We start from the raw sequence: 24,914 nt of genomic DNA on the forward strand, positions 1-24,914 counted from the left end.
CTAAAACAACGTCCACGCCGCGGATGGACCTGATTAAGCCCCCCCCCACCGGTCCTCTTCGCTCCAGTCCTCTACCAGACCTCACAGCGCTTCCCGGTGTTCATGGGCGTCCCCTCCGGACAGTTGAAATGGCGGCTGAAGTCCGGAGAGTTCGCCAGGGTGCCGATCACTCTGTATTTGGGGGGGCTGTGAGGGTCGGTCACCAGGCCCTCGTGAGCGCTCTCTGGTGTTCGAACCGAGCACCACACCTGCAAAGGGACGGACAGTGATGTCAGAGGCAGTTAATGTATCAGGACAGCATCTGGTCCTCTGGGACCGTCTAAACCAGGAGCATCCACACTGCAAAAAGGGAACTAAATGTAAGTAAAATGTTCTTAAAATTAATATACATTTCCTTGATTTTAGCAGCTAAATAAGACTATTAGCCAATGAAATGAGAATTTCTACCCCTAAAATAAGATAATTAGACATCCTGCACTTGGAATAAGGTGATGAAGATAAATTGTTCTTATTTTAAGTGCAAAAATCTTATTCCATTGGCAGATAATCTGATTTACCAGCTCAAATCAATGAAAAATGTTAATTTCAAGAGGATTTTACCTACTTTGAGTTCCCTTTTTGCAGTGCAGCCACAGATGATTGCATCAGGTATTTGTTTCCTGTCCGACTTTCTCAGACTCCCGTTTTCTAGAAATGTTGGTGCCCCCTTCCTTCCCTACCAGAGGACGCAGTCAGTCTGGGTCTACGCTTCCTCCTGCACCACCTTCACCACCCAGAGACATGCACCAGGATCCTGTTTGTGGACTTCAGCACCATCAACCCTGACATCCTCCTCCAGAGGCTCACCCAGCTCACAGTACCGGCCTCCACCCATCAGAGGATCAGCAGCTTCAGGTGAGGCTGGGAGCATCTTCTCCACCTCATAACCTTCAACACCGGCGCCCCCCAGGGGTGAGTTCTCATCTCTGTGCACAAATGACGGCACCTACCGCGTTTCTGGGACTAGAAGTCACTTTTTTCAATATAAGTCGATCCTGTGATTTATATTCAGGTGCAACATATATATCAGATTTAAACGGTAATTCATCTTGACCAACATGAATCAAGGAGTAAACATTAGCGTTGGGGGGGGGGGGGGGGGGGGGGGACCAGTGCACCGCGGCCATATTTGATCTGGACAAATGTTGAGGAGGAAAGCTTGACTGGTTTACTTGTATCTGCTGCTTGTTGGCTTGTTTTCATGGAGCAAGTCGCTTGTTTCTCACACAAGACTGATCTTGTGTGATGTCAATAATATTTTAAAACACGAGATTATATTAAAATATATATATATATATATATATATATATATATATATATATATATATATATATATATATATATATATATATATATATATATATATATATATATATATATATAATCTTGTTTGAAAAGCAATAGTGTATATTTAGTAGTCACTTATTTAATGACGATAGGACTTTACATCACAGTTGTCCTGGTGGGGTTGTTTTCCCAGGACGCCAAACAGGCTAGGACCGCCCCTGAGTAGCTGGTCATCTTCTCTACCTCCATCATTCAGTCTGAGTTCCTCCATCACTGAGTGGTCCGGCTCGTCCACAGAACAGAACCGGTCCAAACTGCAACCAACAACCAGGTCTGCAGAGAGGAACATCAGGACTTCCCTCCATTCAGACCCTGAACAGGTCAAGGTGGCAGCTAGCATCTCTGCAGACCCACACCCCCCCCCCCCCCCCAGGCTGTTTCTGATGGACCCTGAAGAGCCTGAGGACCCAGACTGATACCAGGCTTATCTGCACCAATGCAAGGTTCCTCTTTTGTAAAATATAAAAACTCTTTCACCCCATTTTCATATATCTATATCTAAGATGTCTACATTGAGAGGAAAGTGGACCAGAAGTCAAAGTCCTCGTTTGTGTCAAAAATGCTGATTCTGGTTTGCAGAAACCAGCTTCAGTCAAACTGAGGACCGCTGAACTAACCCGATTCTTCTCCGTCATTCTGTTTCTGTGCATCGACTCCTGAGAAACTACGTTTCTTTGGTTTTTGGAAGGAACTCACCTGAGCAAATCCTAGAAAGAAGAGCTGATCGTTTGTGAGGTTAACTGCAGGGAGTCTCTTTTCTTCTCCGTTTTTCTGGATCCACGACCGATATGCCTTAAGAAACAAACAAACACCAGCAACGTGACATAAACTGCTGAGCTGTCTGTTTTTCAGGTGCTGGTGCTGCAGAACGGCGCCGCCTACTGACATGATAAGCTGCTTTCAGGCCGCCGTTGTCAGCAATGTTTTCTCCAAGCGTCTGTTTTCCGTTGATTGGTTCTCCGTTTACGATGTAGTGGTTGTACTGGTCCACCATGCACTCTGTTCTGTGACGGAACGCCTCCACTGACGAGTTCTGCCACCACGGCCTCAGGTTCCCCTCCTTATCGTACTCACGACCTGATGGACAAGAGGACGGTCTCAAACGGGCGGATCTTTCAGCAGAACTCTAACAGCCCAGGAACAAGGTGGTGATTTAGTTCGTTTGCCCTGGATCAGGTTCATTTTCTTTAATATTTATCCATTCCTGCATTTCAGACTGAAACAGGCTCCAAACCTCAGCACCAAGTATGTACCCGGTGTTATCCCCCCCCCCCCCAATTCTTCTACACATCTTTGGCTTTCCCTTCTGTATGGAGTGAATTTTGTTCCATTACTGTTACAAAGAACATTTGCAAATGGAAATGCAATCCAGAAGTTAAACTTTGCAAAACTTCTATATCACAAAAAGCCTTTGAGTTCAACTTTGGTGTTTTCTCAGATTTTATTTTTTTTTTATTTAAAAAAACCAAAAAAACAAAAAAAAACTAAATTTAATGTTTATTTCCCTTCAGATTTTAATTTTTCAAGTTTTATTTTTTCAAATTTCTCTTTTGCAGATTGAGTTTTAAGAATTGCGTTCTTTTTAAATTGCATTTTACAGATCATGTTCTCTTGACCAATGAAAATGTTGCTAACGTCCCTGCAGACCAATAGGAATGCGTCTTCGCTCCTCACTGCAGAGGAAAGCCCGCCCCCAGAAAAAAAAAATATTGCAATTTGTAAAACTCAATCTGAAAGAGAATTTTGAAGATATATAATCTGTAAAAAAATTTTTTGAGAAACTAAAATTCATCAAATTTAATATGAAAATAAAAAAAATCTGACTTTTTTAATTCTCTTTTGATAACAAAATAAAAAAAACAGCAAAGTTACTCTCGAAACCTATTATTTTTTATTAAGAAGTTTTTTTTTTTTTTAATATTTTTTTTTAATTCTTGCTTGCACCATTATTGGAACAAATTTGACTCCATAAAACCAGGTCCTCTGTGGAAAGATCAGGACGGAGAAGTGCAGCAGCCGAGCTCTCTTCTTCCTCAGCCAAGTTTCTGGAAGGTAGTCTTCCATGGTCTTGGTGAGAAACACTTGAGCTTCCCTGGAAACCATGAAGGCAACCTGTTAATCTTGAAGTCTCCATCAAGGAAGTGTAAGTGAGCTGTAACCTCCAACCACATCAGCAAGGAGTAAATTCCTCCTCATACAAAGAATGTTTCCAGGAGGTTTTACTCTGCAGAGTAAGAAATATGCAGATTCCTGCCAATCCATTAGCAATATTATTCAGCTCAATGATGTTCTCACACAGTTGGTGTCAAACTGGAGCTCCTCTGAACACCTTCAGGGAAACTGCTTCAGGACCAAAGCATTAGTCTTAAATGATTAATCCAGGTGTTTGAGGTCTTCAGAGTAACAAATGGATAATATCAGTGAAAACGTCTCTCTCTACATCCTAAAGTGAAGACCAAACCTGCTTATTTGCTTGATACTGGAAAAGCAGCCTTAGATTGTTGCAGAACTTCTTTAAAATATCTGAACATACAGTAATAAGATGTTCTAACTGTGGCATTACATTATTTTAAAACAAGTTGGGAACATTTGTCTTCCTGTTGCTTCACATCGGCCACCAGATGGCGCTGTCAGACGGGTCTTTGTGTTTTGACCATAGGACCTTACCATGGCTGCATTTTCTGCCTGATCTCATTTTTTTTTAGTTGACTTTTTATATTTTTAGAGCTATAAAGGTTAAAATAAAGCTCTAAGGAACATTTCTAAAACATGCAGGGCTTTCTCTGTGTATGTATCAGAACATGTAGGCGTCCTTACCCTGATCATCAAAGGCGTGCGTGAGCTCGTGACCCATCACCACCCCAATGCCGCCAAAGTTCAACGCTCTGAAAAAACAACAACATTTTACTCCGTTTACAATGTTTTTATGACAACCAGAACAAATGTTGGACTAAAGTCCTGATCTACTCTCGGGTCAATGTTTTGGTGGAAACAGGCAGGTAGATGTGGAGGTAAACGGACTTGGGGTGGTCGTGGGCGTAGAAAGGAGCTTGCAGGATCCCAGCGGGGAAGACGATGCCGTTCTTCGTGGGCATGTAGTAGGCATTAACTGTAGGAGGAGTCATGCTCCACCTGCAGGAGGAGAGGAGGGAAGCATCCAGGAGTTAATATCACGTCTCTGCAGAGCTTCAGCCTGTTGGGTCGGCATCCACACACACAGAGTTATCAGGGCAACCGAACACTTTTCATGGCTCTAAGAGCAACAGTGTGTCGTGTTTAAGTTGCTGAAACAGGAAGAGACTGGTTTCAGAAACGTTATGGATTTTCACAGCTTTGCAGATCTGAAAATCTTCCAGCTGAAAACATTTTTTCCTTCTACAGATATTCAACAAAAAAAAAAAAAAAAAAGCTTTGTTTTGTAGATGCACAACCAGCAGAGCCAAGGTAGCAAGTTCTGTGCAAGAAGACCGGCTCCACATCATCGTCTAAAACAGGCGCTAACCTAAGCCCAAGGGCAGGGTTATGAGGCCCAATGAGATGAAATAGAAACTCAGCAAATTTTGTGCAGGTTTTTCCTCAATGGTTTCACCTTCCATGCCTGACTGGTTGGTCAGTCCAGATTTGACCCAAATCAGTAAACTGTCCTTTCCAGGTGAAAAATTACAGAAGCAATGGACAGAAATTTGGTTGTGGCTGCAAGTTTTGCTAATCTCAAAATAACATGCTCAATTATCAGCTCACATAATGCGCTTTGTTCCAAATTTAGTTGTGCACTTCAAACTTCAACAGCAAAATGTAAAAAAAAAAAAAAAAAAAAAAAAAAAAAAAAAAAAAGCTGCAAAACCTAAAAGAAAAGTCCTAAATACCTAAGAAGTCCTAAAAAGATCTTTAGAGTCAAAAACTTCCAAATCTTTTCATGTGTGGGTAAAATCATACAACACAGCCTACTGTAGGCCCACACCGAGTGTGTTCTTAAGCCCGGTCAAGTTGCATCAATCATTCATAAATGAAGCTGCATATTTTTAACAAACTGGGTGAAAAGGAGAGTAGAAAGTGTTTCTGAGTTACTGGTCTTTGTTGGGAGTCTTCCTCAGCTGGTCGGCCATCACTCGGGATGAGAAGTTGTAGAAGTTCAACATGTTCTGGAAGAAGCTGTCGTCTGACACCTCATACTGAAATAGAGCAAAGACAGTGCAATGACACTGTTCAGGCAGCAGGGGGCAGAAGAGGACCACTTTCAAGTCTGAACCAATCATCTTCTGTCCTGACCGCTGTCACTCACCCCATCGTAAACATCATCCAGCTCTTTGGGGTCCAGGATGAATTCTGGGAAACCAATCATGTCGTAGATAGCATCCGCCTGTGGAGAGGAAAACACTCTAAGCACCTTCAGGACATCATGACAACACCATGTCAGACATTTCTGAATGTCGCCGATATCCACATGACTCAGCCCTGGTACCTTCTCCTTAGCAGCCTGTCTCGTCTCGTCGTCCATCCAGCTGAGTCGGTCCAGAGCATGTTTAAACGCAGAGCGGATCTCGTTTATCATTTCAGCCGCCTGATGGAACGAGAAAGGTGAGCCAAAGTTAATCAGGCCAGACCAGCTGAGACCGAGGTTAGAGATAAAAGGAGACACTTACAATCTCTTTGCTGTGTTTGTCAAATGTCGCCTTGACGAAGAGCGCACCGAGAGCGAAGCCCAGAGTGTCGTCAGTGTTCCCGATGCATGTCTGCCAACGTGGGGTACAGGACTGCAAAAAGACAACCATTCACAACGTGCTGAAACCAGCAGCAACCGGCTGAAACCGGCTACAGCCGGCTGAAACCAGCTACAGCCGGCTGAAACCGGCTACAGCCGGCTGAAACCGGCTACAGCCGGCTGAAACCGGCTACAGCCGGCTGAAACCGGCTACAACCGGCTGAAACCGGCTACAACCGGCTGAAACCAGCAACAGCCAACTGTACTGGCTCCAACCGGCTGAAACCGGCTCCAACCGGCTGAAACCAGCCACAGCCGGCTGAAACCAGCCACAGCCGGCTGAAACCAGCCACAGCCGGCTGAAACCAGCCACAGCCGGCTGAAACCAGCCACAACCGGCTGAAACCAGCCACAACCGGCTGAAACCAGCCACAACCGGCTGAAACCAGTTGAAACCAGCTGGCAGTAAGACAGAAAAGCAGGGGCAGCTGAAGGAGGTTCCCTGAAACCAGAGGTGAGGTTTAAAGAACCATTGGTATGTAGTGACAACAGAAAGGAATAAAGTGTCCAAAGCCAGTTTTGATGGGAAAATTCTTCATGTTAAACCGAAAATGTGAAAACCAAACACAAAACCTTGAGTCCATTAAAGAGGATTGTACCCACTCATGGACAGAAGGAGACAGAATAGACCCTCAAAACCAGGATAAGTGTGGTGTCCCATTGTTCATACCACTCAGAACTTGGTGAATCATATCAGTGGTACAGGTGATAACAACCAATAGGCTTTTAGCAGAGGGCAGCTCGTCTTGGTTTGGTTCTTGAAGACATTTCTATCCAAAAGGCGTCTTCAGAACAGGAATTGGGATCATGGAAAGGTGGGTCATTAGTGTCTGAACCTCCCAATCAACGATTAAAACTAAAGGTTTTAGTGATGAGAAGGTAAGGCCAGTAGCCTTCCACTGTGGTATCAATCAGCCAGAGGAAGATGATCCTCATTACTTGACATAAAACGACTTCAAGCATAAATGTATAATAATACCATCAAAACCAATCAGGACAAAAGAGGAAGCAGCAGTTTGGACTAATGTTCAGTGGTCAATGGGTAAAAATTATCTTTATTATCTTTAAAACAGTTTAAACTGTGACATCACCCGTCAGAGTTTAAGGAGGTCTACAGATAATTTCCCACCGGATCCATGAACCCCAGTTCCAATTGAGTTGTTTGACTGTCAACCTTTGACCATCACCAGGTGGCGTTAGTGAGCTCTGCTCTGAAAGTTGTGTTTAACTCCTGTTATCCAGCTGCAGATGCAGATGTGAGATCAGCTGAGGGGGAAAGTGAAAGGGTCAAAAGCACCGCTTGGTGGAAATGGTGGCGCAGAACCAGTGAGAATCAAGTAATATCAGCAGAAACATAGCAGAACGGGACCGGTCAGAACCATCAACACACACAAGAAGCCCAGTGGACCCACTTTGGACCGGTTCAGCTACACCGGTTCAAAGCCCAGAGGTACAAACCGCGGGAGAACTCCTACCTCCATCTGGAAAAGACACGACCATCAGCAGGTGAGCTGGGCTCAGGTACGGGTGCCGGCAGAGCGGGCGGCAGCAGACGTACCTTCTTGGTGCCGTAGAGACTCTCCAGCAGTTTGTCCTGAGCGTTCTCAAAGCGCTGATCCAGGGTGGCCACGCCCTTCTGAACCAGCGTCCACATCATGTAGTTGTTCAGCAGGCTGGAGGCAGAAACGACAGACAGCATGGAGAACGTCCCGGTTCCACGGCCCACCAGGAGATCCTGAGCTGGACAGACTGACGTTACCTGCGGTCGGTCTTGTTGATGAGCTCGGACACCTGCTGCAGGTACTCTCTGGCGTACAGAACCACGGGTTCTGTGTCGTTCAGGTCCAGAGGAGCCAGAGAGAACGTCAGGAAGTCCAGCCAGTCCACGGCTGGAGCCAGCAGCTGGAACAGCAAACAGGAAGAGATGTTGCTAAATACTGCATTTCCCATGAGCCTCGGCTGCCGTTCATGGTTCCAGGGTTTAATGGGAGCCAGAAAACAGTTCAGGACATCTGTCTGCATCCTGTTCTCTCCTCCTGAACATGTGACTCCCAGCTGAGGCCGACTTTAGACTGGCCAGCAGTGGTGTGAGTGTGGGAGCAGACGGCGCCCCCCTCAGGCAGACACTGGAGTGAAAACAATCCCTGCTGTGGGAAGTCAGGGCCCAGAAAGTGGAGACGTTTAAAAACCGCCTGAAGCAGAATCTGGGCTTCACCTTTCAGCTTCAGTTTTGTTTTAGACTCTCAGAAAAAACAAAACCTAGACGGCGTCTTGCTGCTTCCTGCCAGCAGGGGGCGCCGTGGCTCACATTACGGCTCATTTCTGATAAACAAGCTCCAGGTAATTGACTGCAGATGTTTCCCTGCCCTCCCTGAGCAGCGGAGGGCAGCCAGAGGCCTCCGGATGGTCGCTGACGCCTGATCACGATATTCCTGGTTGTTCTGACGCAGGAAACGGACAACGTGTCAAACACGATCAAACTGCGCGTCTCTCATGTCGTCCAGGTAGTTTCACCTGAGCCAGTAACGGCGAGCTTCTCCACAGGTGAAGCTTCCTCAGACAGGATGGAACAACAGCAACAATGTCCAAAAAAAAAAAGTGTCTGTAGCCTTGAGTTTATGTAACAACCTGTTATCTAACACCCCCCCCTCCATCAGAGATACAGGCACGTAGCAACGGCTCATGGCAACAGTTGCCATGGCGACCCCCGAAGCATCCGCAGCCCTGAAGGACGAAGAGACGGAGGTGTGAGGATGGAGGACAAAGCAGCAGCTCGGCTTCTGTCCTCCGAAACGTTTCAGGTTCAGACTGAAGCTGTCGGGTTCGGTTCTACCGCAGAACCGGGTCAGACCGGCAGAACCGGGTCGGGCCGGCAGAACCGGGTCGGGCCGGCAGGACCGAGAAAACCAGGAAGGTTTGTCTTCCTCAGATGGAGCAGAGCTTCGTGTTCATGTAGAAACATTTTAGACAAAACGTGTCAGTTAATCACAGCTACCGGGTGGAAAAATGTAATTAAATGGAATCAATTAAAATTATTTTCTGTTACGAGGGAAAACTGCTGCCTTGAATGTCACTGACAGTCAGACGCTAAAGGTTCTTTGCTCTCACAGAAGAAGTGGAAAGTTGAGTGGAAGGAAAACGTGTGGAAGGAAAAGAAAAAGCCCTGAGATCATTTAAAGGTCAGATATATCCATGATATGGACTCCAAGTGTCACATTCCTTGGCTCAGGCCACTCCTGAGCCAAAGACAACATCAGAGGCATTTCATCTGGGCTCAGGAGAAATAGAACCGGGCCAAAGTCCTCTCTTCAGATGAAAGTAAAGTCTGCATTTTCATTTCAATGAGTCAATGCAGTCGTCTAACAGGAAATTCTGCAGCTTCCTCCTTCCTTAATTAGTAGGAATAAATATTTATTACGTCACTCTGATGAAGGTTTGTCATTTAAGCTTCACTTCCTGAGCTGAAATAAATAAATCAGCTTTTTAATGGTTTATTTCATGGAGATGTCCCTCTGTCTTTGTTTGGTGTCATCTCCAGCTTTTCCTTCACTGAATAAATCCTCAGAAACAAACCCTCACACTGATCTGGGGTCGCTGGGCTTTAAATAATCCCCTTTATTTGTTTAAAACATCAGATTCTGCAGAACCTTCTGGTTCCATCAGGTCCAACACTGCAGCTTACGTGTCAGCATTAAATCCAGAACATCTTGCCATACGTCCTGCTCCCACCTGCAGCTCTGCGATGGTGACCTTGTGGTAGATCTTCTCCTCGTCTCGCCGCTGGTCCTGTGGGACGGTGATGTTGGCCAGCGCCGTCTCAAAGTCCAGAATCTGCTGCATTTGGAGCTGGGTGGCGGTCTTCTCCCCCCCCAGCAGCATCCCCAGCTCCACCATGTAGTCCAGGTACGCCGCCAGCACCTGCAGACCAGAGGTCAGAGCGCCTTACTGCCTCCACCGAGTCTGGAGCAGCTTCAGGACTCGTCCAGAAGGTTCCTCACCTTTTCATTGGCCGTCTTGTTCAGGTAATAGTCCCTGGACGGCAGGAAGAGCCCTGATTGGTCCACCTGAAGGAGAGGACAGGTTAGCTGGTACCGTCTGAAGCCCAGGAGACTGTCTGAGACACCTGAAGCTCTGAGAGCGGCAGCTGGACCGTTCTGGTTCTGTCTAACGGATCAGACGTGAAGGTTTCTGGATTACCTGGATGACGTTGCTGTTGGAGCTTTTGGGATCGGTGCTGACGCCCACACTGAAGAACGGCTGGGCTCTGTACGGACCTGAGACCATCTTCAGAACCTCCATGAAGTTGTCCTTGTCCCACGGACCCGTCATGTTCCAGCCACCGATCTGCAGACAGATCAGAGCGAGTCAGAGAAACAGATTCATTTATCCATCCTTCCTAAAACCAGGTGCCTCCTCAGGACTTCAGACGGAGCCACGAGCCGCCGGTCAGACGCAGAAATTAAATCACTTCTGGGTTCTGGAGGCGTCTTAACGCAATGCCAATGTGGACAGACATCAACCTTGGAAGGGTTCTAAGGTCCAGACCATCTGAGATCCATCATCCTGCAGAGAGGAGAACATCTCAGCAGCTTCCAGCCTCCAGGATGAACCAGTCAGGCTGCTTGGAAGGGCTGAAGGAGAAAGCCTCTTCTCTCCAGAACCAAGATGGCGGCAGGACTGAGGTTAGCAGAGCTGCACCAGGAGGAAGGACCAGACCGGACCAGCAGATCAGCACCAACATGTGTGAGCGGTTACCTTGGTTATCAGGTCTATGAGAGGCTGGGATCCGAGCTCCTCGATCCTCTGCGTGTTGAGGCAGGACAGGTAGTAGGACTGGGTCTTCCTCTCGGCTTCGCTGGTGCCGTTAAACGTCCCGTTCTCTGTGGGGGGGGGAAGCAGAACCGGTCACTGACCCGCTGGAGGCCGGCGAGTCGTTCAGGTGGAGGAGGTGCGTACCCAGCAGGTGCTTGAGGAGCGCCTGGTTCTGCTCCCAGATGCTGTTGAAGGTGGACCAGCGAGAACGTCCGTCTGGCAGCGGGTTCTTCCGCATCCATCCGCCGCAGGCGAACTGGTAGAAGTCCTGGCAGGGGTCGGCGCTGCGGTCCATGGCCTCCACAATCTGACTGGCCACGGTGACGCAGCCCTCCGACAGGCAGAGGCCACGCCCGCTGTCTGCAGGACGAGACGGAGGGACAACCTCAGAGCTGAGAGCCAACGGCATCAGGGAGGATGGAGATACAGACAGCAGCAGAGGAAACAAGAGGCTAAACGCTAAAAAAGGAGGAAGAGGAGATGAAGATGTAGAGAAAACAGGCAGCAAAGAAAAGTAACCAGGTGCAAAAAGGAGTAAAGAACCAAAACCAAGAGGAGGACAAGGAGGAGGAGGGGAAAAGAATCACTGGTGGGAAAAAGCAGGGAGATCAGTGAGAGAGGATAGGTGGAGACCGGAAAACAAGGAAGCTCTAGGAGGAGAGGATAAGGAAAGGAGGAGGTGGGAAGGAAAGGGAGGAGGTGGAAAAAAGGACGAGTGGTTGGGAGGAAGAGAACGGACATCCCAGCAGAGACAAACGGAGAGTGGAAGGAGCGTTCCGTAGGAGATGGACCCAGTTACCTGAGCTGAATCCCAGTCCCAGAACCACCAGGCAGGCGAGCAGAGCCAGCAGGGCAGCCAGCAGCATGACGGACAGCAGCACCTCCAGCTGAGTCCTCCTACCCAGGATGTCCACTCCACCCTTCCTGAAGCCCACCTGGGGGGAGAAGAGAACGCCTTTACCTGCAGCTCACACCTCCACCCAAACATCTGGAGTCCATCTGGTCAGAATAACAGAAATACCGCCAGAAAAATCTAAACTCTGCAAACGTCTGCGGTCCAGACCCTCAAAGCCTCTAGAAGACATTTATCCAACGTTAGGAGAAAGACTCCACCCACACGAAATCCACCCGTTCCAACAGGAAGACACTAACATCTCTGCATGAATGTAGACCTTTATCCTGTGGTGTCGTTTGAAGACTTGGAGCTCCACACGTTTTCCAGGCAGGATGGGAGAGCAGGGTTCCTCTGCTGGAACCCGTTTCATTCCTGCTCTTCTGTCCTGGTGGTCATGTGATGCAGCAGCAGTTCATCTCAGGAATCCTGCAGAGCGCCTGGCTTTGTTTGGATCTGCGTCTGTGTGAAGCTCCGCAGTGTTTCCACCTGCATCTCATCAGCTCCTCTCTGTATACGTGATCCTGTCATTCCAGCTTTCTTTATTCGTTTAGCTTTGATTTAGCCCAACATGGACCCGGCACACCTCCATGTTCTGCTCTGGTCCCCCCCCCCCCCTCTGCTCTCCATCAGGGTTTATGTTGGACTGTGCTGTCAGCAGCAGGCGGGCCGGTGCCTCCAGCCTCCGTTTGTCTTTCTCTTGGTGGATTCTCTGCTCCCTCACCTATCTGCTTAACTCAACATGTCCTCTGCTTCGTGTGTGCTGCTGGTTCTGTGAGTTCTGTGAGTTCTGGACCCGGAGTCTCTCACCAACACATGACTGTAAATGGTTCTGAGCAGCTTACCTACAGTCCTGCTTCCAGCCCAGACCTGCTGGGAAAGTTGCAGATGTGGGCGAGCGTGTGGAGTCAAACAGGTATAAATAGGACACGCCCACCAATTATGACGCGCTACCTGTGCTGCAGGTGGAGCTCATTTGGTTTCCCCCTCCTCCATTTTTAACTGATCTGGAGCCAGAGATGAGAGGATGACAGACGGACGCTTCCTGACTTCACCAGAAGATGAAATTAAACTGGTTTAGGCTCCTCTGGGACACGCGTACAGAAAACATTCCCTGCTCTAATGAGGCTAATTATCCTCCACAGACTCATTTCCTCTCACGAGTGCAGCATGTAGTCAGAGTCTGCTTTGCTTTCAGTTCAGTCCAAACTCCCACCAAGCCCGTATTTTTTTTACTTCTAAGCAGCCAGATTTTCCTTTAAATTTCTTCAGCTTTCTGAAGGTCTAAAGCTCTTCTTGGCATTTGGCCGTTTTTATGCAAAAGTTTTTAATTTTGACTCATGAATAACTCGTAGAAAAATGGCTCCTAAACCCAAAGGATGAGCCATGTTGAAAACTTATCCAAGAAGTAGAAGAAGACGTTATCTTGACGGGCAGAAAAAAGGTTTTTATCTCAACAAAGACAACCTGGTACACAGCAAACCGTTTGTTTGACAGGCAGCAATTTTTCCACAGGAAATACTCCTAAACAGTTTTATCTGACTGATCTAAGCAAAAACAGTTATCTTCATACTTTGAAGGAGATTATCTTATTTGCTAATACGTTGTTGTATCTTAGCTTACATTCATTCAGTTTACCCAGTTTAGCTTACCCTGTCTTATTTTAGATTGTGTTTACTCCATTAGTTCGATTTATTTATGTTAATTTAAATGGAACATTGGTTTATTTTTATTTATTTATTTATTTATTTTTTAGCTTAGTTTGCCTTAGAGATCTGCTTATTCCATATTTAATTTATCTTAAAATTATTTGAATTTGTCATATTTTATTTTAGGAAATCTAACAAATGTGGGTTGGTGTGACTAAATTAAACTTAGCTGTAAAAAACAGAGTGACACAATCAAAGCTCTATTTTTTGTAAAAAATAAATAAATAAATGCTTAAATATATCTGTTAATTAGGATGATCGACCTATAAAGATTTAGTTTAACTTAGTTTTTCGTTATTTTACAAGCCTAGTGGTTTAAAGTGATTGGTTTTATTTTCTCCTTTTAGCTCTTTGTAACAATTTTAACTACAGTTTTTAACTTTTTGCATTCTTTTTATCTTTGTTTAGGTTAGCTTAGCTGATTTTAGCATGGTGTAGCTTGGTTTTGCTTAACTTGTGATTATCGTATATTAGTCTCTTAGTTTCATTTATTTGAACTTGCAGTATTTTAGCTTAATTTATCTTAACTAATTGAGTCAATCTTTTCTTTCCTCAAGTTAGTCTGTGTCATGTTAGGTTAGCTTTGTTTTTTAGCTTGGTTTAGCTGAACTTAGCTGTGTTTAGCTTATGTAGCTTTATCTTAGTTTAATGTTTTTAACATGCCCTGTTTAGTTTACAGTGGCTTACCTTTAGTTTACACTTATTTAATCTTTTTCTAGATTAGTTTAGCTTAATTCAGCTGGTCACCTCTTACCTTATTTGACTTATCTTTGCTTCAGTTATGTTAGCTTATCTTATTTAGCATAGTTTAGCACAAAGCTATTAAACTCGCTCTGTTGGCCTGCCCCTTTCAGCACTTCTTTAATCTTTTTGACTGAGTTTTTAAATGTAATCCTTTTATCTTTTGTTTATATCTAAATGTTTTAGTTGCAGTTTTCGTTTAAAGTAAAGCTAATAAGTCGCCCTGTCAGCTTCACTATAGTTGTGATGATCCTGGCATCTGGTTCAACATTATAAACTTGGTTTGAAGAAGACCTGTTTAATCTTTTTTTCCCCATTGTTTAATCAATGTTGTTTCATTTTAATCTTTTATCAAAGTTATTTTGGTTCTTTGCAGACTTTAAAATATGACATTGTTTATCTGCTGGAGAGAGTTTTGCAGGCCTAACATTTCATCTGATCCTCCCCTCGTCCAGTTTCATCATGAAGTTACAGCCAGGAACAGGAACAGGGGTAAGAGTGATTGAAAATAAGTCCAAATATAACCTTTAAAATAAATTGATGGAGTGTGGAGAGCTTTTGATCAAGGCTGTCTAAGGTTACCGTCTCAAAGGAAGAAATGAAGGATGGATCAGGAGGTTAAGATCAGACTAAATTAAGAGTTCCTGTACATTTTTCTGTCAGATATTCCAATTTTTTTTTTCATTTTAAAGGTTTAAAACTTTTTGTAGATGATATCGGATAAATTAGCAAAACACACCAGATTATTTTACCTTTGTTATGATGATAATCCAGAACAATGAACTGCTTAAAAACTCGGGATGTTTTTGTTAAAGATGAACTCAAATGACACCAGCTCTTAGCCAACTGTTGATTTTTACAGGAAAACTGATCATCTCATGCGTATTAATGTTGCAAGAGCCCCCATGTTTCAATTTAAACGCCTGTTTTTGTGCTGGGATGGTTTCAAATCACCAAAAAGGTAAGATTTCACGTTTTTTTTTCCTGTTATTTTGAAGCTGCACGCCTCCCTGCTCTCCTGCACAGAAATCTTTTGTTTTCAGGAACGCTGTGGCAGAGCTCCAGACCTCCTGCTGCTCCTCTGTGTCGGGGGCCCTGGCCCCACACCGAGGCCCCCCGCTGTGCTTTCTCTCTGAGGCCCCTCAGCGCTGATCCGTCTCAGGTCAGGACTTCACCCGGGAACACGTTCAACATCCCCTGAAGTTTGGCGGGTGTCTGTGTGTGCGGTGCGTTTACTGACCTCCATTCTGTCAGGAGACGAGGCCGCCTCAGCCGGCGTGTCCGAGCCCTCCTCCTCCTCCAGCGTAGCTCGCTTGTAGCTGGACATCTGCGGAGAGGCAAGCAGATCCCGGATCAGTGCATCAGCACACGATGAGCGGGCGACAGAAACTCTCTGAGGGCTTTAACGAGAAAATCAAAACGATGCTTCTGACATGAAGGAGTCGCGTGTTGCACGACCGGCTGTCTGCATCGATCTGCTGTCTGTTTGGATCAGGCTGAGATGTGGAGCGCTCCTGTGGGACGGCGAGGTTTCATCTGATACCCGCTCTCAGCGTGAAACAGGTTTGTTGTCTCTGCTGCAGGGCGGATCCACCAGGATTCACAGCAGATAAAATGTTTTACCCTAAAACGGCTTATCGGCTGTTCCAGGAGGAGCTAGCATCCCATCATGCTCCACTGCAGGGCGTCCATGACTCCCACTGCTGAGGCCGGCCAGGAAAATAATCTCTTTTAATTAAAATCAGAGCTTCACAAGATTCTCCAGTGAAATTACTGGACTTTGATATCGTTGAACGTGTGAAAAATACCTGAATTTAATTTCAAAACTATGAGAAAATGTTACTGAGGTGATTTAAGTTGACTTTTTATCTGATCACTCGTCTGAACACAAATCAGGTCTGAAGTTTTTCTATCCAACATTCAGGACTTTGTACCTAATGAGGCGTTCTGTTCAGAGGACAACAGAACTCTAAACTGGAAAACCTTTGGCCATTTCATGCGTGACAGAATCCCAGGATAACCCGGGGTTGTGGGTTCAAATCTGAGCTCCACGGTTGATCTTAGGCACATAGACAGCCGGTTCAGCTCAATCAAACCAATGAAAACACTGAAGCACAAATAACAACGAGGTTCCAGGGGAAATCCCACAGAATTCTGTTGCAACATCATTAGTTCATCCATCCATCCATCCATCCATCCATCCATCCATCCATCCAGTTTATTTTTATGGTTTTCTGCCGTATTATCACCTCTTCCCGCTACGACTCAGCTCTACCATCAACTCTGAGGTCATTGTCTCTCTCAGGATATCAGTATTTTTGCCGCAGCAGTTCATGTTGGAGTTCATGACCCGAGGAAGCCAACAGAACCACATCCTCTGCAAAAAGCAAAGATGGGATCCTGAGGTTCTCAAACCAGACAGCCTCTTCTCCACGGCGACTCCTTGACATCCTGTCCATGACGCCAAACACAGAATCAGACCAGCGGCCGTCCTGGTGAGTCTGACGCGTACTGGGAACAGGCCTGACTGTGTCAGAGAAAGCAGGCGCTGCTCTAGCTTTGGGCAAACAATGATTGAAGGGCCTTTAAAAGACACCCAGATACCCCAGACTCCCACAAACTACCCCGGGACATGGCAGTGTCCCCCGGGGGGTCAGGTTCCTTCAAGTCAAAGCAGCTCCATGGAGGTCCATCACCAGAAGAAGGAACCTGACACCCCGGGTGTGATTCCTAGATAACAGGAATGTTATTTTTGTATTATTTTTGCTTTAATATATATATATTAACATTCACCCATTTCTCACTAAAGCCCGGTCCAACCTGATGGACCGCAGACTCTGCTGACCCCCTGAAGCTGTGAAGACCTCGGCCTCGGCCTCGGCGGCGGCCTGCAGAGCGTGCTGCTGCAGCCGGCCCGTCTCAGAGCGCCACAGCTTCCCGTCGGCCCGCAGAGCGTCGGTGTCCTGCAGGAAACAAAAGGTTTCCAACTGTTTCCTTCCTCAGGACCCGCACTGAAACCTGTCTCCCTCCCTCTCTGTTCTCTTTAATTGATGACGCACGCAGAGTGTGGGGGGGGGGGGGGGGGTCAGCGATCAGGTTGCCAGGAGACAAGAGTGTGTGTTGTCTCTCCCTCCCTGTGGAGCCTGATGTCATTGTGTGTGTGTGTGTGTGTGTAATTAGATAATGCGTGTGAATCATCTCCATTCAGCTCTAATGGAGTTCACTGCAGCTTATATAACATCTGTCTGTCTGCTCTTTTGTCCTCTGCCAGCCTCCGTACTCAGATCTAAGACAGAAACACCCAGAATGAGACTCCAGCACTAAAAGAACGGCTTCATATCTCAGCAGACGAAACATCCAACAGTCTGAGCAGGAAAATCCCAAAATCCTGCTGATCTGAGGCACCAACAGAGAGACGTGGAGGATCCAGCACATTCTGATCCGAAACATTTGCACAAACTGAAGCCACACAAACTGAAGCTGTAAAAACTGAAGCTGCTGAAACTGAAGCTGTAAAAACTAAAGCTGCAGAAACTAAAACTGCAGGAACAAAAGCTGCAGAAACTGAAGCTGTAAAAACTAATGCTGCAGAAACTGAAGCTGTAAAAACTGAAGCTGCAGAAACTAAAACTGTACAAACTAAAACTGCAGGAACTAAAGCTGCAGAAACTGAAGCTGTAGAAACTGAAGCTGCAGAAAATGAAGCTGCAGAAACTAATGCTGCAGAAACTGAAGCTGTAAAAACTAAAAGTGTAGAAACTGAAGCTGCAGAAACTGAAGCTGTAAAAACTGAAGCTGCTGAAACTAAAACTGTACAAACTAAAACTGCAGGAACAAAAGCTGCAGAAACTGAAGCTGTAGAAATTGAAGCTGTAGAAATTGAAGCTGTAAAAACTGAAGCTGTAGAAACTAAAGCTGTAGAAACTGAAGCTGTAAAAACTGAAGCTGTAAAAACTGAAGCTGTAGAAACTAAAGCTGTAAAAACTAAAGCTGTAGAAATTGAAGCTGTAAAAACTGAAGCTGCAGAAACTAAAACTGCAGAAACTAAAACTGCAGAAACTAAAGCTGTAGAAACTGAAGCTGTAGAAACTAAAGCTGTAGAAACTAAAGCTGTAGAAATTGAAGCTGTAAAAACTGAAGCTGCAGAAACTGAAGCTGCAGAAACTGAAGCTGCAGAAACTAAAGCTGTAGAAACTAAAACTGCCAAAACTGAAGCTGTAGAAACTGAAGCTGCAGAAACTGAAGCTGTAGAAACTGAAGCTGCAGAAACTGAAGCTGTAGAAACTGAAGCTGCAGAAACTAAAGCTGTAGAAACTGAAGCTGCAGAAACTGAAGCTGGCTCCTGACGACTCGAGGACCAGGTCTGCTGCAGACAGGACAGGTTTCACTCAACAACACAAGATTCCCTCAGAGATGAGGCGGGATCAACACGTCAACGACAGGAAACAAGTCACAGCAGCTCCATGGAGGTCCATCACCAGAAGAAGGAACCTGACCTTCTACCTCCTCAGACCTGATGCTACGTGAGCTGATCTAAAGCTCTCTGCTCTCCTCACCTTAGTTTGTTTGAAGAGGGAAACCAACCTGAGCAGGTTCAGACGGTCATGACAGAATCAGCATGCTGATCATTTCCAGGTGGATTTTCAGTGTTTCCTCTGAGTTCATCGTCTGCTTGGATTGGTAACAACCCCCCCCCCCCCCCCCCCGTCTATATTCCACCCCCAGCGATGGTCCAGAGACACATGTTGCCAAAACTATTGTCTCTCATACACAAATCACTGAATTCAGCAGTAATTAAAACATATTCCACAGTCAACTGTTGCATAGCGAGCTTCATGGGATCTAAAATGCTGAGAGAGGACATTGTTTCCCAAAGCTGGCGCCCCCTGCTGGTAAGCAGTAAACCAGCAGCCCGGCTCACGTTCTGTTGCATGTTTAGAAACACGCTGCTGGTTCCACCGGTTCTGATCCGACAAGGAGCGATTTACGGCGTCTCCCACATTCTGATGTCTAATTAAACGCTTTTTAACTTCGGTCTGACACGTTCACGCAGCCGTAAGATAATTAACGCTGTTCTGTCTTTTCTGGCTTGAACACTGAAGTCTTGTGAGACGCTGAGGACGTTTTCGCTGTCGGTGCCTTCGACTTAAACATCGTCTGTGTGTCATGTGTGAATTCACGGTTACCTAATGACAATAAGGACTCTGGATTGTTGTCCAACATCAGTGTCTGACCTCAGGAATGCCCTCCCAGCTAACTGTCTGGTTCTGGTCATCCAGAGGGCGCTCCATCAGCAGCAGCCTAGTCCAGACGCTTTAAAGGTGCGGTCTCTGGATCTGACCGGCAGTCGTCTGTCGGTGAGGAAGCTGCCATCAGAGAACCGCTTCAGTCACACTTGTGTTCGTCTGCAGCAGAAACGGGTCAGGAATGGGTCCCATGGTGCTGCGACTGGGTGACGGTGTGAAATAATGTTGCTCGTCTTAAAAAAGTTGATGGAGACGAGTTTTCACTTCGTGGCTCAGTTTATTAGTGACAATCATCGGTTAATGCGTCCCTCCTGTTCCTGAGTCCCTGATTAAACCGGTCCCAGTACCGAGCAGCTCATTAAACGTTTGCTTCATTTCCTGGAAGCTTCAGGCAGAAACTCGGCGTTGATTCAGAGAATCTCCCCTGAGGCTCGTTTTCTGTGGAGAAGCAGTCTAACCAGAATCAACAGGTTTTCCAGGAGGTTTCACTGACGGCTGCCCGCGCTGGAGAGGAATCCGACCGAGCCGGAGTCTCTTCTGCCTCTTAACGTGTCACCAAGCATCATTTCAGGAAGTTTCATTTCCTGCTGGGAACAAAGGCTTTAATTAGCAGGAACTCCAGGGAGCAGCTCCCACCGAGAGGAACACATTAGCCTGCTGACCTGACGGGGGCATTAAGACGGTGCTAAGCTCGTCCTGAGGACCACGAAGCACCGCAGCGAGGTTCAGAACACGACTGGAAGAGGCAGAGACAGAAAGTATTCACGCCCCGTCTGCCCAGAACCCAGCTTCTATCCTGATGCCTTCGCTGAACGTCAGAGATCAGAAAGCAGACGATGATCAACGGTGAGCCTCTTTCTGCAGACGCACATTAAATGTTTAAAATTGGTGAAGTTTGGAGAAGCGTTGCTAAAGTTTTTAAACACCTTCAAGTTAAAAATCAATTGTCTAAATAATCTAAATAGTTTTTATTGGGACTTTATGCAGCAGATCAGCACAAAGTGGCGCGTAGCTGCAATAGGGAAGGTAAACAACGCGTGTTTTTATAGTGAAGAATCTGAAAAGTGTGGCATGCTTTTCTTCAACTGACTGTCTTCATCAGCTAACTGTGATTTAATCTGCAGCCGCTCTGGTTCTGGCCTCAGAGGTTCTTCAGAGAACTTTAGAGAACATCCAGCATCCTGGAGACCAAAGAACCCAGCAGACGTCAGGGAGGAGGTTCTGGTCCAGTTTCCAGCAGGATCAGGTTCTACAGAACCTCCCAGAGTTCTGATCATCATGTGGACCTGGAGAGAGGATGGACCACCTGCAGACCTACCAGGACATGGACGTCCACCTGGACTGACAGGCTGGACCAGGAGAGCATTAATCAGAGAAGCAGGAGGACCATGGTGGCTCTGGAGGAGCTGCAGAGACCCACAGCTCAGGTGGAAGAGTTCTCAGGAGAACTGTTACAATTTTGGTCTTCACTCTTACAGCCCTGAGTGACCAACCATGTTCTCCTTCTGGTAGCCTGAGAACCTGGTACCAAAGGCTGCTAATGGTTCCAGGAACTAATTTCAGGACCAGAGGGGACCAGTCTGTTAGAGCTGTGGCCCCCCAGACTGTGGGGGGGGGGGGGGGGGGGACGCTTTATCTTTAAGCTGTCATGACTCTGTTTGATCTTCAGCTGAAGACCGACTTGTTTATAACTAGTTTTATGCTCTGATGCTACATTTATGCTGTTTTATCTTTTTATTTTGTGGTGTTTTATTGTCGTTTTTTTTTTATTGTGACGCACTTTGTGGTTTTTAACATGTGAAAGCTGCCACATAAATAAAGTTTACTCACTATTAGTCATGCATTCCTTCATAGAAGGGACAAAAACGTTCAAAGCTGGTGGAGCCAAACCCCTGGAGACCTGCAGCTGGAGGAGGTTCTACACAATCCTTTTCCTTCCACTTCCCACTTTTACACCATTTTGTCTTTAAATAAAGTCCAAAAGTTTGTGGCTGTCAAGCAACAGAATCTAAAACGGTTTAAGGAGTGTGAAAACATTTGGAAGATGCTGCAAACATCTCCAGGAGGATCTGGTTCTCTGGTCTGGAGGCTCCTGGGAGCTTCAGGCAGACCTTAGGAAGCAGAACCTGAGTGAAACCCGTTTCATCGCTGGTTCTGCTGCTCTGAGCACCGACCCAGTCCAGATGTTCATCCACGGTACCGGCTATCCGCTCACACTGAGCCCGCATCATAAACGATCTGAACTCTGAGACGTTCCGGTCAACGAGGAGACGGCAGAACCTCAGCCTGTAAAGATGAAGGCGATGAAGATCAGATGTTGGCAGCGGTGATGGGGGGGGGGGGGGTTGTTGTTGCTGGGATGGAAACTGGGCGTCTTAAGACAGGAAGTCAGAGCGCTGCAGACAGGAAACGGTAAACTCTGCACGCACGCACAGCTGCCAGCGTTTGAGGAGGATGTGATGAAGACCGGCCTGTTCCTGTGATGGAACGTCTAAAGGAACGCGTCGTGCTTTTCAGTTTTCACATTAAATCATTCAGCTGTGGTGTCTGGAAAGTGGAACTGAATTCCTGCTTAATTCCCCCCCGCAGCTCCTCTGAGAGCGACTCGTTTTGGTGCCGTCTCTTTAAATCTTGAGGCAGCGTTCCACTCCACCCCGTTCGGCCATTTTTGTAGTCCGCTGGGGGGAGGGTGTGATGAACAACCAGTTAGTTCATCTTGGACTACAAAATCACTCCAAGAAATAAAAATGGCAGATTTGTGAAACTAGTAAGCTGGAAGTCTCTGATCTTGTTTAGTAGCTCTGCGGCAACAACTGTGACATAATTGTTTAAACAATAATTACATAACAGAGAAAACTGGTCCAAACTGAATATAAAGATATAATGGCAGCTCCTGGAGGGACTATACTCAGTCTTTCTGCTGTCCTAAAGACTTCAAGCACACATTTAAGGGCTAATAACTTGGGTTTCACATGACATGTCCCCTTTAAACTCGGATGATCAAACACGAACAATAAATCCCATTTTCACTTGCTGGGAAAGTTTAGTGGCAGAAAAAACTGCCGGAGGAATAAAACCTGAAGGATAAATCTTCATCGTCAGTACATCTTCATCAGCTGATTCCTTCATACCAGGACCAATTTAACGCCGAGGGTTTTAGGCCCCTGAGCTCGTCTCCTCAGGCGTTCTGCGACTCACAGATACAGAACTTTGGTTCTCAGTTCCTGAAAGGAACCGACACAATTAGGATCTGACGGGAGCTGTAGACCGCCTGCAGACACGTGTTCATCCTCAGATCTGCTCAGGACCTACAAACTGCCTCCCATCAGGGCCGGCAGCTGAGGATCTCTGCCAGCACGGTCCCAATGGGGCCAAACACCAGCATGGGGCCCTTTCTACCTTCCACCTGTGTGCAGCTTATTGTTGTTTACTGATGCAAACAAGTTTTATCCGCTCCCAGCTAGTCACGCTTCCCTGTTAACTCACATCCTTTTCAATCTTATCCAGGGGCCATAGTCGTGCATAACTGTCAATAACGGATCTTTGAGGGTTCTGAAAACCAGAACTGAAACAGAACTTTGCTCAGAGATGCTGTGAGGGTAACCAGCCTGCGCTCCCATCTCTGCTGGTGTTGCTCAGCATCCTGACTCCACCCTGATGTCACGTCTGACTGGAAAAACCTGAATTATGGAAGGTCTGCATACTATATGATAAACCGGCTTGCCGTACAGGCAGCTTTTCATGGTGCAGCACACCAGCTGCCAGGAGCAACAGGTCAACTGATGTCTGTCTTTTTAAAACACAGGTTCTGTTCATGCTTCAGAACATTTTAATAACATTAAAATGCAGAATTTTTCACCTTCACCTTGCTGTGAGTTTATTGGGTATTTCATCAGTCCCTGGTATGTGTGGAGGGGGGGGGGGGGGGGGGGGCTGCAGCCGATGCCTTTACCTTGAGTCGGCCTCAGAAACCAACAGTGAGTGGAACTGAGATCACAGTTTCAGTTCCTGAGCTTCACCCTCCGGTTCCTCTGACCAGAACCAGGGACACGGTTCACGGAACGGCACAGAGGGTTCTGCCACACGAGGAGGAGCAGACCAGAACCGAGGCCCAGACCAGAACCGAGGCCCGGACCAGAACCAAGGCCAAGACCAGAACTGAGGCCCGGACCAGAACCGAGGCCCGGACCAGAACTGAGGCCCGGACCAGAACCGAGGCCCGGACCAGAACCGAGGCCCGGAGCCGTCTGCTGATGCTGCGCAGACACAAACAAAGCGGCAGCAGCGAGGTGTCGTCACTAATGATCTGTTCATCGTCGGCTCTTTGAATGTTGTTGTTACTGAACAGTTCTTCAGAAATAAACTTTCCTGGTTCTACAGTAATATCTGTTATATAAACCGCGGCTTTATAAACAGAGTCGACTCTTTATGTAATCATAGATTATCTTTCTAGATCACTAACAGCTTTTACAGTTTAAAGAACACAATTCTTTAGAATAATTACTGAAGTGTTTTTTTTTTTTTTGTTAGTGCTCTATCCCTTCTGAACCGTGAAGTTCTTTGTTCTGATCATCCAGCCCTAAATGGACCTGCTGGTCCCGCTGAGGAAGAGGAGGAGGAGGAGGATGAAGGGCTGACCTAGAAATAAAACCTATTAATGTTCAGGTTGATTCTCATGAACATGTGAAGGAGCGCCACACGGTTCTGTGTGAGGAGCTCACTGGTTCTGAAGTTCTGCAGGTCCAACATAAACCAGTCTGACCTGTTTGGTTCAGAGCCAGCGTTCCCAGCATGCATCTGTCCATAACGCTGCAGGAGGAGGTGGACTTCCTCAGGGGAATCTCCTCCCGGTTCGGACCGAGCGGACCGGAGACTCACCGGAGGAGTCCGGTTCCCTCAGACCGAATCTGGACCTTCCTGCTCCAAACAGAACCAAACAGAACCAAACAGAACCGGCGGACCGCCTCAGCATCATCTGACGGTCCGTGGCCGCAGCTCACAGGTCAAACTCTGACCTCTGAGCACACGTCATCCATCCGATCAGTGACGTCAGCAGAAAGGTAACCACAGGCCGGAAGCTGCGCGCGAATCAATCACAGAGAGTGACAGCTGGTCAGCATCATCGGCGCGTGGGCAGTGACCGTCACGCGGCCGGCTCCGTGCGCGTGCTCCTGTTTATGTGCGCGTGCTCCTGTTTATGTGCTCCTGGTTCTGTGCGTGTGCGCGTGTTTCTGTGCGTGTGCGCGTTCTCACGGTGTTCCGGAGGTCCTGCAGCGCTACGCTCATCCTGGAGCTCCGAGCCCGAAAGCAGCGCGCTACGGGCGGCCCATCCTCCCGGCGCTGCGCCTGTCCTGTGGCTCGGTGTG

At 46.8% G+C, this 24,914-nt stretch overlaps 1 protein-coding gene across 3 annotated transcripts; it reads right to left on the reverse strand.

Annotated features, from left to right (window-relative positions):
* Positions 1-24,834, reverse strand: ece2b (endothelin converting enzyme 2b). Of its 3 annotated transcripts, XM_036131477.1 has the most exons (20): positions 24,802-24,834; positions 15,543-15,629; positions 11,760-11,895; positions 11,105-11,320; positions 10,904-11,028; positions 10,346-10,492; positions 10,147-10,212; positions 9,878-10,066; positions 7,908-8,050; positions 7,707-7,821; positions 7,624-7,629; positions 6,030-6,140; positions 5,849-5,947; positions 5,669-5,746; positions 5,455-5,558; positions 4,408-4,518; positions 4,204-4,271; positions 2,273-2,463; positions 2,083-2,178; positions 72-248 (listed from the first exon to the last, which is right to left on the reverse strand). In XM_036131477.1, exons 1-20 carry the CDS (start codon positions 24,832-24,834, stop codon positions 72-74), a joined length of 2,298 nt encoding a protein of 765 aa, XP_035987370.1. The 3 variants fall into 3 exon arrangements, with proteins under 3 accessions (XP_035987372.1, XP_035987370.1, XP_035987371.1); XM_036131479.1 differs by lacking the exons at positions 15,543-15,629; positions 24,802-24,834 and adding an exon at positions 12,698-12,770 and having other exon boundaries at positions 1-248; XM_036131478.1 differs by lacking the exon at positions 7,624-7,629.
* Between the last annotated feature and the right edge of the window lie 80 nt (positions 24,835-24,914).

This window comes from Fundulus heteroclitus, unplaced genomic scaffold (genome assembly GCF_011125445.2).
Source record: "Fundulus heteroclitus isolate FHET01 unplaced genomic scaffold, MU-UCD_Fhet_4.1 scaffold_44, whole genome shotgun sequence".
NCBI classification, from domain to species: Eukaryota; Metazoa; Chordata; class Actinopteri; order Cyprinodontiformes; family Fundulidae; genus Fundulus; species Fundulus heteroclitus.